The sequence below is a fragment of the Sapajus apella genome, unplaced genomic scaffold, assembly GCF_009761245.1.
Source record: "Sapajus apella isolate SASKATOON/1434 unplaced genomic scaffold, GSC_monkey_1.0 scaffold21, whole genome shotgun sequence".
NCBI classification, from domain to species: domain Eukaryota; kingdom Metazoa; phylum Chordata; class Mammalia; order Primates; family Cebidae; genus Sapajus; species Sapajus apella.
In genome coordinates this window covers 1,984,771-1,998,063 of record NW_022436961.1, presented here as the reverse complement: position 1 = coordinate 1,998,063, position 13,293 = coordinate 1,984,771, and the positions used below count along the sequence as shown (strand labels likewise).

The 13,293-nt window shown below is 39.7% G+C and overlaps 1 protein-coding gene and 1 long non-coding RNA gene across 5 annotated transcripts in view; one reads left to right on the top strand and one right to left on the bottom strand.

Moving 5' to 3' along the window:
* KAT6A (lysine acetyltransferase 6A) overlaps nt 1-13,293 on the bottom strand; it is a 115,213-nt gene that overhangs the window by 101,064 nt on the left and 856 nt on the right. For 2 of the 4 annotated variants that reach the window (XM_032288088.1, XM_032288085.1), the window contains exon 2: nt 10,006-10,930. In XM_032288088.1, the coding sequence (XP_032143979.1) occupies nt 10,006-10,605 (600 nt within the window). In that variant the 5' untranslated portion in view covers nt 10,606-10,930. Of the gene's footprint in view, nt 1-10,005; nt 10,931-11,183; nt 11,316-13,293 lie in introns of all 4 variants that reach the window. The other 2 variants (XM_032288086.1, XM_032288087.1) reach the window with 2 other exon arrangements.
* Nucleotides 5,360-12,169, top strand: LOC116558273. Its single transcript, XR_004271929.1, has 3 exons — nt 5,360-5,436; nt 8,630-8,639; nt 12,158-12,169. It is a non-coding gene; the product is annotated as an uncharacterized LOC116558273 (long non-coding RNA).

The following is a 13,293-nucleotide window of genomic DNA, read 5'->3' as shown; positions in this document are numbered from 1 at the left end:
AAATATTGGGAAACCATTAAAGTACAGAATCACACTTCATACACAAAAACAGTAATAATGCTTCTGAGAGTTCTGCTACAGGTTTTAGAAAACTCAGGAGTTAAATGCTTCACTGTACCCAATAAGAAAAAAAGAACCTAGACTTTACTAAGCTCAAAGAATTGAAAACCAACACTTAGCAGCTCTCTAGATCAACTATAGTTCACAATTCCCTGGAGAAAAACACAGCCCATAGTACAATCTGACAACACCTCTAGATCCTCAGAATCACCTATTCTACACAAAAGGTAAACGGCAAAAGAAGCAACTATCTTCTTTCACACATTAAAAGTTGTATTTTTTTTTTTGGTTGCCAGATTTTCTTTCCACACCGGCTATTTTCTTCTTAACAAGTTACACCTATAATCTTAAAATCGCCCAATTATTTTACAAATAACTGTCCCCAATCTTAACCTTTATTTGCCACTATTCTAATGTACTTGCTAAGCTTTACAACAAAGCAGAATGATGCAGAGATGAAGTGTTAGTCATAAAGACAAAAAATAAGTGTTGTCTGCAGTCTTCCCCACACGGTCTGTTTACAGATAACATTACAAATTTCTCAAGCTCTTCCCAGACACTATGTTTATAGGAGTGCTAGACTATACACTTTTGGTCTACCCATATTTAATGTCTTTGGTAAAAATTACTTCATTAAATAATAGAATGGCTTGTACCTTGCTATCTCTATCTCAGTCTCAAGAATTTTAAATTCTAACCAATTATCCAAGTCACTCAGAGATCATCTGGTAAACAGACCTATTAAAAATCAGACTTACCTTTTTTTTTTGAGATTGAGTTTTGTTCTTGTTGTCCAGGCTGGAGTGCAATGGCGCAATCTTGGCTCACGGCAACCTCCACCTCCTGAGTTCAGGCAATTCTCCTGCCTCAGCCTCCTGAGTAACTGAGATTACAGGCATGCACCAACACGCCCAGCTAATTTTGTATTTTTAGTAGAGATGGGGTTTCTCCACGTTGGTCAGGCTGGTCTCGAACTCCTGACCTCAAGTAATCCACCTGCCTCTACCTCCGAAAGTGCTGGGATTATAGGCGTGAGCCACTGTGCCCAGCCAGACTTACCTTTAAATGAACTTTTATTTCAAAACTCAAGGAGCACTTTTTCTTTCAGCATTAAGATAGCTCAACATGTTCCTCTTCTAATATTCAGCCAGTAACATAAGAAAACTTTCTGATTCCTCTCATCTGGGCCATAAGAAAGCAGTCTTTTCCCAAAAAGTTGTTTGAAAACTCTTAACAAGAGAGTACAGCTATTTTCATACACTGAAATAGCAGATTTATATACCTGTGGTTTACAATACCACCAAAAATCTCTAGACAAGGTTTATTCTATGGTTTCCATTAAGGAAGACAATTCTAACTAAATTATCTTAGGCTCACAGTACTACAGCATAATGAAAAGAGCACAGAACTGAGAAGGGCCCGATCAATTCTCCTAGATGGTATCAACTTTCTCTGTGGCATTGGACAAGACACTTCAATCTTTGGCTCTCAAATTTCCCTATTATTTGTGAAATCAGATTAGAATCACTGTGATCCAAGATTGCTACTGGCTCAACATTCTACAAAATGCAGAAGATACAAGTCTTTTTTTCTAATCATCTCTATTTCATAAGCAAAATACAACTCAACCATAAAAGATATCTCAATCAACACTACAGCCAGATTTGTTTTTCCTTAGCAGTCTTTCTTTTTAATTGCTGACAGTTAAAAGCTATTTTGACCCAGAATTACATACTACTATAATCTCTATGCTTAATTCAACCCCTAACAAAATAGTGCCACACTACAAACGGTTTTTTCACCTGTTCCTTAATGAAGATGAAAGTAATTCTTTGGCCTTGAATTTACAGATACATGTACAGGGCTGATGAAAGCCATCTGTTGGGAACTACGACTTTCCTGTGAAAGGAAAAAAACCAGAAGGAACTGCTTTCATTTTCCTGGGAACCAGCTGCAGTTGAATGAGTCCTAATCCTGCTCCAGCTGGGACAAGCAGAAGGGTGAAGCTACTACTGGTCTAATTCATCTGCTGCAGATCCTTTGTGAAATGACTCCACCACTGAGTAGCCAATTGGTAAACAACTTTATCAGAATGAAGCTCTTAATAATTCCTATGCATAAATCAGAGCATGAAAAGCATTCAATTTTTATAATTTTTAAAAACACTCTCCAGGTCACCAGAAAAAATAAATTTTTAATTCTACTTAAACCAGTAAACTTGGCACCTAGATTAGTCCTCTTACATAGCTAAGAACCAAGTTGGTATGATGAAGGTATTTTCTCCAAAACTTTAAATGCAAAGAGAAAACAAATCTAAAAGATGTTAAAGAGATTCTTACAGCCTCAAGAAGGCTGAATGATAAAAATTTTCTTTCCAGATTCATCACAGTTCCTGTCGTGTATTTGCTCTCCTAGTATTAAAGATAAGTGTAACAAAAAAAAAGTACTGGCCCACATGTCCAGGATCAACTAAATAAAAAACAGGCAGCTAGGGTCAAAAGAAATTTAATGTGTTTTGCATTTCTTTATATTCATTTTCCATTTGGTTTTCTATAAGACATAACAAAAATTTATATTATTAAATACTATTAAATACCTATTATATAAATATATTATGCCTATAAAACTTAATCATGTAGAGTTCTTTTGAGACTTCAATAAGAACATGTTAAAGAACTTTAAAAAGTGCCCAACACATCATCAGCCCTTAACAAATGTTAGCTATTAACAGGTTTCTGTAGGCAACTTTTTACATTCCCTCCAACTCTTTGCCCTATCAATATAGAGCAAAAAAAAAAAAAAAAAAGAGGTTAAGATGGTTAAATCCTTTAGATTTCTATTCCTGAAGCCATTTGTGGTATCTGATGTCTTCACTGATTTGTTCCCTTTATTTCATCAGTTGGAAGGTGGACCAAGAAAGAGTAAAGTACTTAGTCACTAGAAAAATGTCTAGACTGTTAAGTATAAGAAAAATTGGTTTGGTATAGAAGTTCTGATTAGTAATGGCTAACCCAAGCTTTAGTAAGTAGCTCGTTTTATTTTGGGGGGTGTCATGGGTTAAAAATTACCAAAAATCATTGAGCTCATAGGTGAAGTAGATGATCAAAAAAATTTGTACAGTTGGCCGGGCGTGGTGGCTCACACCTGTAATCCGAGCACTTTGGAAGGCTGAGGCAGGTGGATCACCTGCGGTCAGGAATTCGAGGCCAGCCTGGTTAACATGGAAAAACCCCATCTCTACTAAAAATACAAAATTAGCCAGGCATGGTGGCACATGCCTGTAATCCCAGCTACTCCGGAGGCTGAGGCAGGAGAATCGCTTGAACCCAGGAGGCAGGGTTTGTGGTGAGCCAAGATTGCACCATTGCACTCCAGCCTGGGCAACAAGAGGGAAACTCCCTCTTAAAAAAAAAAAAAAAAGAAATGTACGACATGGTCCGGGCACAGTGGCTCACGCCTGTAATCCTAGCACTTTGGGAGGCCGAGGCGGGCAGGAGTTCGAGACCAGACTGACCAGACTGACCAACATGGTGAAACCTGGTCTCTACTAAAAATACAAAAATTAGCTGGACATGGTGGCACGCACCTGTAATCCCAGCTACTGCGGGGGTTGAGATAGGAGAATCACTTGAACCTGGAAGGCGGAGTCTGGGCCACTGCACTCCAGCTTAAGTGACAGAGCAAGACTCCATCTCAAAAGAAAATAAAGAAATGTATGTCATGAAAAATTATTAAATATAACAATTATTGAGATCAATCCGTTTCACACTTGATAATATTACGATAGCTACATTTTCTATGTCACTGTATTCTCAACATTTTATCTTTTGCTTTCAGAACATTTTTTGGGTTTTTTTTTTTTGAAGTGAACAATCATTCTGTCAAGCAGTCCACACATCCCCTAAATTTAACAGCATGGACTACTATTCATTGCCTTTTTCACACAATTTCAAAGCAACAAGGTATCTGAAATTGAAATTTCCAAGCTTACATTTATTAACAGTTTTCTTATATAACACCATAATTCTAACATATAAAATGTGAAACAATTCTACCATAAAGGTCATTTCCAAATAGCTAAATCAAAACTTTAACACTCTTAACTTTCTGTAACTTAAAAACATATCCCCAGGTGTGATGGCTCATGCCTGTAATCTCAACACTTTGAGAGGCCGAGGCGGGCAGATCATGAGGTCAGGAGTTCAAGACCAGCCTGGGCAACCTGGTGAAACCCCATCTCTACTAAAAATACAAAACTTAGCCAGGCTTGGTGGTGCACACCTATAATCCTGGCTTACTTAAGAGACTGAGGCAGGAAAATCGCTTGAACCTGGGAGGCGGAGGTTGCACCACTGCACTCCAGCCTGGGCAACAGAGCAAGACTCCATCTCTTAAATAAAAAAAAAAACATTTAAATCAGTAGTATCTCTACATCAAAAATCTAAATTCCTGTCAAAGCCCTACTTAGTCTATAATTTAAAATAAAATTCCAATAAAACAAAATAATTTGGACACCAGAGTTGACCATATTGAGAGGTAACTTAGGTGGAAGTCAAGAGATTTATCTATCATTGGATCTTTCTGCTCCAGGTTACCCAGCTGGGTAGTAACTTGAACAATAACAGTTGACAATACCTTCTCTTCTCTTTCCAACTGAATGCTTTAGCAAATTATAGTTCTGTTCCAAAACACTATGCCACAGAGTAACAACACTGATTTGGCTGATTACCATGAAAGAGCATGCTTTTCTGGACTAGTAATACAGAACACAAGCTATATATATTCAAGTAAGTTATGTTAGTGTGTAAAATGAACTCAGAAGTTTGAAATCAAGGTGAAAATTATTCTTGAAAGGAAACTGAATCTTTCCAAGTCTCACTATATAAAGATAATTTTTTAAATAGACCATTACAATCTCAAATAATTGCCTTGCCCACTAAACATCTAATTATTTCTCAGAGTCATGACATTTAATTGTTATGAAAAAATAATAATGTAAAAAAACACAGTTCATAAAGTAAAAAAGGCTTTCAAAAAATGTATTTTGTGTCTTCATTATTTCTGCTTTAATCCCCTCACAGGACCTAAATCCTAAATGCACTGTTCATGGCAGGCATTCAAATGCTTGCTAAATAATGAATAAGTTAAATAAATGGAACAAATTACCTTACAGTGATATCTGCATTTCAAAAAGAAATTTACAAGGAGGAAGTTGTTACTAGTTAAGCCACTTACACACTATCCTCCTAACCTGTAATCCCATGATTCAAGGAAAGCAGTATTTTTGTCGCAAATTAAAGCACTCTGGTATAGCCATACAACGGATTCCCTAAATTGCCTATCAGAAAATGTTGGTGACAACTGAAATGAAAATTAGTTAAATTGCCTATCAGAAAATGTTGGTGACAACTGAAATGAAAATTAGTTAAGTAAAGAAATTATCTTTAAGGGAAAAAAAAAAAATCGCATGTAAGTGAAACTTTTTTTTTAATGGATCTCAGACATACAAAACTAGATTATTTGCGTCCTAACATATTCTTATCACTGGTCCAAAGTGAGTTTTCAAATCTCTCCTGCAAAAAAGAAAAAAGGACATAAACAATGAAAGTGGGGTGACGGAAACTTGCCCTTTCACAATTAGGAAACGTGCTATGAAGTTAATACCAAGGAAATTCACAATTTTGTACTTGAGTGCAGTGATGGCCACTGCTCCTAAGAGGTGGTCAGTGTGGCTATTTAGAAAGCCTCTGGAGCCAGACTGCCCAAATTCAAATCCCAGCTCTGCCACCAGTATTTGTGTGACTTCAGCAAATTACTGAAATCTCTTTTATGCCTCAGTTTCTTCAGCTGTAAAATAACAGTACCTATTTCACTGCTGGTACTGGTATGTTATTAATAACTAGCTAGTTATGTTAGAGGATTAAATGAGTTAATATAAGTACAGCATTAAAGTAATGCCTGGCACATAGTAAACAAACACTTAAGTTAAACAAATAAACTCACCATGAACTACCACACTCTAAAGTTAGCTCAAAAATTTCCCTTGTAACATGGGTAAAAACTTTTAATCACAGTATCCCATGGGTTCTCCTCACTACTTATCAATGTGAAAAGAACATACTAAAGTTCAAATGTCTTCACAGAACTCCTCTTAAACGTATTTTTACAGTTGATCTCCCAAAAAGACCAAAACCACTCAGCAGCTGAAAATCTAACATAGAGTTCCATCCAAAGGTTAATAGCGCGTGCGCACACACACACACACACACACACACAAATAGAAAAATTAGAATTGATATCGGAAAAAATAAAGAGGAACTTGCTCAGGTTACTCCACACAGTCTTTGAATTTCATCTTCCCCTTACAGCTGGCCAGGTCAATAGAAATACCTGTATTAGTGCCCCAGAGAAGACAGAACTGTCTGTTCCAAGCAGAGTGCTGGGCCCACAGTAGATGCTCATTGACTATATGCTGAGCCAATTAATGCCTAAAAATGAAAATACTTCTTGCCTATACACCTTCCTTTCTCTATCACTGTCAAATAAACTGTCTAATTTTTTTTCTTTTTTGAGAACATCTAGGTTCATAACAGCATACCAACAATTCTGCATAGGAACTGACTGGATAGTTTAAAGGAGAGGAACGAAAATAGTTAAAATACAATAAAAGGGGCAGACATAATCTGTTCAGAGGAATAATTCCTCATTCTAGAGTTCACTGTATTATGATTTTGAATGTGAACTGTTCATATCTTTGGGGAAGTCGCACAGGAAATTCACTACTGAAGATAAGACTCCATTTAAAAATATAGAACAGAGCTCATCAACTCTAATTTCATAGATATTTTCAAGAAATTAGTTTTCCAATGAGATCAGTACACATACAAGTCTACTTACTCAAAGAAACTCAATTTCCCCATATGTCTAAATTTAGTTACTTTGGTTAACAACACTATATATGAAAGCTATGTAAGCAAATGGGTATTTCTTTTTCATTTTTTCAATTACTAAATAAATGACTTTTGCTTTTCTTGTTTTGCTTATTTCTCCAAGAAAAAGCAAATAAGGCCAGGTGCAGTGGCTCACCCCTATAATCCCAGCACTTTGAGAGGCCAAGGCAGGCAGGTCATTTGAGGTCAGAAGTTGAGACCAGCCTAACATGGTGAAAGCCTGTCTCTACTAAAAATACAAAAAAAAGTAGCTGAGTGTGGTGGTGCACACCTGTAATCCCAGCTACCCAAGAGGCTGAGACAGGAGAATCACTTGAACCCTGGAGGCAGAGGTTGCAGTGAGCAGAGATTGCACCACTGCACTGCAGCCAAAGCAAACCAGCACATCTCTACTAAATTAAACTTTTCTTAATAAAAAGGTCCTATGAAGTGGTCTCAACAAAGGTCCTTAGCTCAGCTGCAAAATAAGGACTATTAGACGGTTCTCAGGGTCCCTTCCAAAAGTAAAATCCCAGGGTTCTAGGACTTGGATTTGTCTTGCATTGTACCATATTGACCACCTTTTAAAAATATGCACAAATGACATTTTTATATGGCTAATATATTTTTTAACTAAAATATCTATTGATAATTCAAGCAGGGGTAATTATAATAAAAAGCAAACAACAGGCCAGGCACCATGGCTCACACCTGTAATTCCAATACTTTGGGAGGTGAAGGCAGATGGATAACCTAAGGTCAGGAGTTCAAGAGCAGCCTGGACAACATGGTGAAACCTCGTCTGTACTAAAAATACAAAAATTAGCCAGGCATACTGGCATATGTCTGTAATTTCAGCTACTTGGGAAGTTGAGGCAGAAGAATTGCTTGAACCTGGGAGGCGGAGGTTGCAGTAAGTTGAGACTGCACCCCTGCACTCCAGCCTGGGCAACAGAGTGAGATCCCATCTCAAAAATAAATAAATGAAAGCAAACAGCTGTCCTAACAAGAACTTATAACATCCAATTCACAGGTATGGCACTGAACTGATCTAACTATAAATTACTTCCTGTTTCCAGGCAGTTAACCTGTTAGATCATTTTATAATAACTGTAGAAACTCAATCATTATATTTAACTTCAGCCACATGTGATAAAGAAACAGTTTTTTCAGGTAAGAGTTCTTGCAGCACTGAAATACAGAAAAAAGCATTTTAATTACTTGTCTACCTTGAATTTTTAATACATAGTCTTAATAAATGCTTGAATTAGGCCAGGTGCGGTGGCTCACACCTGCAATCCCAGCACTTTGGGAGGCCGAGGCCGGTGGATCACGAGGTCAAGAGATCGAGACCATCCTGGCCAACATGGTGAAACCCCGTCTCTACTAATAATACAAAAATTAGCCGGGCATTTGGCACGTGCCTGTAGTCCCAGCCACTTGGAAGGCTGAGGCGGAAGAATCGCTTGAACCCGGGAGGTGGCGGTTGCAATGATCCGAGACTGCGCCACTGTGCTCCAGCCTGGCAACAGAGCAACATTCCATCTCGAAAAAAGAAAAAAAGAATGCTCAAATCATATAGAACCATTTTATGAATGAGATTCTCTATCAATTCATGATTATATGAGAATCATTTCAAGGGTAATAACAGTAAGATTATGTTTCTATTTCAATGTTCACAGGGAAAATTCAACCCTAAAATAGATCACTAAAACCTTCATCAAAGAAAAATACTGTTTTCAATTGTTAAAGAAAAATCCACAGGTATTCAGTGGGCTGCTAACAATACAACAAATTTAGATCAAACCTCAAATTTTTAAAATACATTCCATGTTAACTTTACCATCTCTCCCTTAGAGGTATTCTCCATCATCTTAAGCGAAATGAAGATCATTTTATTTATACCAAGGTGTGCAGAAACTTAAAGCATCACTGCTCTCCAAGGAACTACAATTCAGAGCAACTCAAGTAAATTTACAGCTAAGATACTAGGTCAATGTAAAACACAGGTACTAACAAAATTCTCCTAATCTCCAAGTATCTACGTAAGCACCAAATTTACTCTTTAAGAAGTCATACTTTCAACTATACACAATAACACCCTAAAACACACAACAAAGTATACACCTGGACATCAAAACTCCTAACTCTCCAGAACTTTACCTTTCTGTTTTCAGAACAGGGTCTCAGTTAGTTAGTTGTCCAGGCTGAAATACAGTGGCAAGAGCATAGTTCACTGCAGACTCGAGCCCCTGGGCTCAAGTGATCCTCCCCAACACAGCCTCCCAAGTAGCTAGGACTACAGGCATGCCTATACCTGGCTAATCTTTCTATTTTTGGTAGACATGGGGTCTCGCTACGTTGCCCAGGCTAGGCTCAAACTCCTGGGCTCCAGCCATCCTCCTACCCCAGCCTCCCAAAGTGCTGAGATTACAGGCATGAGCTACTGTACCAAGCTCTCCAGAACTTTTCTAATATAGGATACTGTATTCCTGTCCCAAGTAACTATAACCGTCATAAATAACATTTAGGACTTCATCATATGCAAAGCCGTAATACATGATAGAAAGCTATAATACAAACAGCAGAAACAAGAATTGCTAAGTTTGTTTAGTTGTGCCTATGGGTCATGAGATCTGTCTCATTCCTGTCTAAAGAATAATATGACATAAAATGGAAAATAGAGAAAGACAGATTCTCAGAGTCATCTGCTTGTTTCAAATTCAAGTCTCCAGGATTTGGCTGCTCATCAACTTCCAGCAGTAAGGCATTAGTTAAAAGTTTTCAAGTCTCATGTTGGAGTACTCCTCAGGCAAAATAATAGGCTTCAAATATTTCAAAGCATCAGAACAAATATATGAAGTTCTCATAGCTAGAACGCACCAATAAAAAACCAGAGGTGATCACTTCGCAAAAGTCCCCAAACAAAAAAGTTGAATATAACTTCCTAGAAACGTGAATTTGTAGCATCCTGTATCATCAGCTCTATAAACCCGGACGCATATGCCATTCTTACCTTATCCTTTTCATGTGGAAGAAGGGACACTGGAGGTAAACAGGAAAGAGACTCACAACTCTCTTTCCCATCCACACTGGTAGCTTTAGTGTTGAGCCGATAAAGAGGTCCATCTTTAAGGATTCTACCGTGGCCAATGGCACGTTTGATAGCCAATCGTAACTGCTGGTGAAAGCCAGAGGCAGCACTGCCTCCAAATAATGCAGACACATCCTTCTGACCTTTCAAAAAACGTTCAATGCTTTTCAAAGTTGAGCCACCAGACTCTGCCAAGCCCTCAACTGCCCTCTTGATCAGTTTATTCCAATCCACATTTTGTTTATTATCCAATTTTCCATGGTTCCGAGGCTTAGGAAGTGCTATTCGCCCAGGATTATCAGGATCTTTATAGGAATTGAGTCCTTTATTTGAGACTTTTAAAATTGTTCCATCTTTAACACTCAACTCTAATTGTTCTAAAACAGTTTTACGATCCAAGCCATGGGATGAAGACACTGCATTGCATATCCTTTCTTCTGAAGGACGCTGTTTCTGCTTTTTCACTTTTTTGATGGCCTCCAAAATCCACTCAGTATAAAGCGGGTTTGCGAGTTTTACCATGGTGAAGGATTCTGTATATCCATAGAGTCGTTATCCCTTATCCTGATGCTGAGTAAGTTTTACACCATGGAAAACAAGACTCTCGGAGGCTGGGAACCAGTTAACCATAGCATACAAGTTTTCTGGCCTAAGTCCTTCCTCCTTTCACAAAATAGAATGCCTCCCCAATTGTACTATAAAAACCAAAACAACCTGTTGTTTGAAATGTCTTCAAACTTCCCAATGAATTTCTCAATAGCACCACACATGGGTCTCGTCATAAAGTTGTAAGAACTCAAGAATATTTCATTCCCAGCTTCAGAGCAGAAAAATGTGCATCTTATGCCTGAAAAGCAATGAAAATAATGTCAGTTTTCTACTAAGACCTATTTTGAATGAAAATAAGCATCCTTATCTTACAGCAATCAAACAGCAAGTGTTTACCAGGCACCCTTTAGAATTTCCAAACTTATCTATTAAATTCCAAACAATCATGTACATAAACCATTGGGATAAAAAAGAAAAGAAAAGATGAGTAATTGGGATACAAGGAGGAAACACAGGAGATGTTCTAAGAATGACCTTAAGCTACCACTAACCAGAGGGGATGATGGCTATTCTATACTCCACAATCTCTGCTCACCAGTCTAGGAATTTCAACTCTTCCTCGACATCTTTCCCCAAGAAACTAGTCAGCACTTCAACAAGTATCTGGATTAGTAGAAAGAATCCTGCAATGAAAGTAAGAGTGAATCTTTCATCTTTCAAAATTCTAGACATTCAGAGTGGATAAAAAACAGTCGACAGGCAGAAAACGATTGAGAAAATTTAGCTATTTCATATGTGAAAATAAACAATGAATACAGCATGCGCCTAGTTTATAGTTTAAGTACAATATTACCTTAAGCTTTTCAAATGGAAACAAAAATACTATTGAAAATAGCCTAGAGTGAAAGTGCTTTACTGAATTTAAAAATAATCCACTTTCATTCAAACTTGAAGAATTATATGCTGTTAGCGTCTCCTAATCCAAACTAAGATGTTACTATCCATATGCTGAAGAGAGTCACAGCTGTCAAGTTGTGCATAAGCAATTCATAGACAGGAAAACTAGAAATAAGGAAGGCCCTGGGGTCAATGCACATACTACATACAAAATGTACAGTACAGAAAAACAATGTACTGACTACTTGTGGGTCTCAACAGAAGCCCATATAATAAAGATATAAATTCAAGATTGCTGCTCTGAAACGAACATGAATAAAATACAAACACAAATATACTGTCTCTCTGAATCAAAGTCAGTATCCCTTCCTACAAAAGAATATGGTAGATACAATTTTTTTTAATCACTAAAATATTGAATTCTGAATCTAACTCTTTGGCCTCCAAAAATAAGTTTAACTGAAGCGTTTTTTTGGAACTTCGGCTCTCGTTCTGGAAATCATTTGCATTACAATATAAACAATGGTAGACAAATGGCTCCCACAGCAACTATTCTTAGTAGTGACATTAAAATCAAACGGAAAACTAATACACACTAGGAAAGAGAGATTACTATTAACTCTGATAGGAAATAAAAGAGTGAAGCAAACATTCAAATCTGAGCCAAGATTTGTTTTAAAATTAGCTGCCTAAAAAGAAGCCCCCTGGGAGAGGGATTCTTCATTTTGGTGAGGGTCTCCAGAGGATAGAAATCGGAGTATTATTACTCCAAGCAAGCTCACTATACAGACATTAAGCTAAACTAAATGAGAAGCTACAACGTGAGCTTAAGAAGCTGGGAACGAACGGCGTAATTGATTAAGCTTCGCAGGTAAAAGAATGAGTGACAGTCACTCATTGTCTTTCCGACCCGGATTGGCAGCAGTCTCCAGGTCTTCGGAAAGTAAGGCGCCTGCAGCCTCGGAACTTAACTCCCGGAAAGTACACCAGCGGCTAGAGCGAGCGCTACTCGCTTCCGACAGTCCTTCCCGTCCCCATTCCCCACCCCCAAACACGTCTTCGCGCTCTCTTTTCAAAGAGCGAGAAACTTTAAAAACTTGGATCGGCACAGCCCCGCAGCCCGCCGACGGGCGCTGCGCCGTTTCCACGCGATGGATACAGACCCCGAGAACAAGTTAACAATGAAATCACGTGAAGGAGTTCAGAGCGGTGCATCGCCCCAGCCCAGCTCCGCACCCTAAGCTCCGGGGGCCGGCTCGAGGGCGGCGCGGGGTGCCGGGAGCCTGACAGTCGCGCACCGGGCCAGAAGGCGAGGTTGACAGGCGGCCGGCCTTCCCTCGGCGGCGGGGCTGACAGCCGGGCAGACACAACACCACACGTGCTGCGCCTCGCACCACAACACCCGCCGGCCTGTCAGCCCCGCTCGCCGCCTCAGCCCGGCTCCGATCCTCACTCCCCGGGCCGGAGCCCAAGCCGGAGCCGGAACCCAAGCCCATGACAGAGCGCCCGCGAGCGCGGAGGAAGCCGCCCGACCCGGCCGACGCGGCGCGCGGAAAGCGGGTGGGCGCGCCCCGAGGGAGAGCGGGCTCGCCGGCTCCGCCAGCCCGAGGCTCCGCGGCCTGGGCCGCTCGCCACCCGCCCACCCGCCGGCTCCCCCAGGGCGGGCCCGGCCAGCGGGGTCGGGGCGCGGGGCCCGTGAGCGCGGGGCCAGGCGGCGGCGCGCGGGCCGCGGGCGGGGGCAGCAGGGCGCCCGGCGGGCGGGCG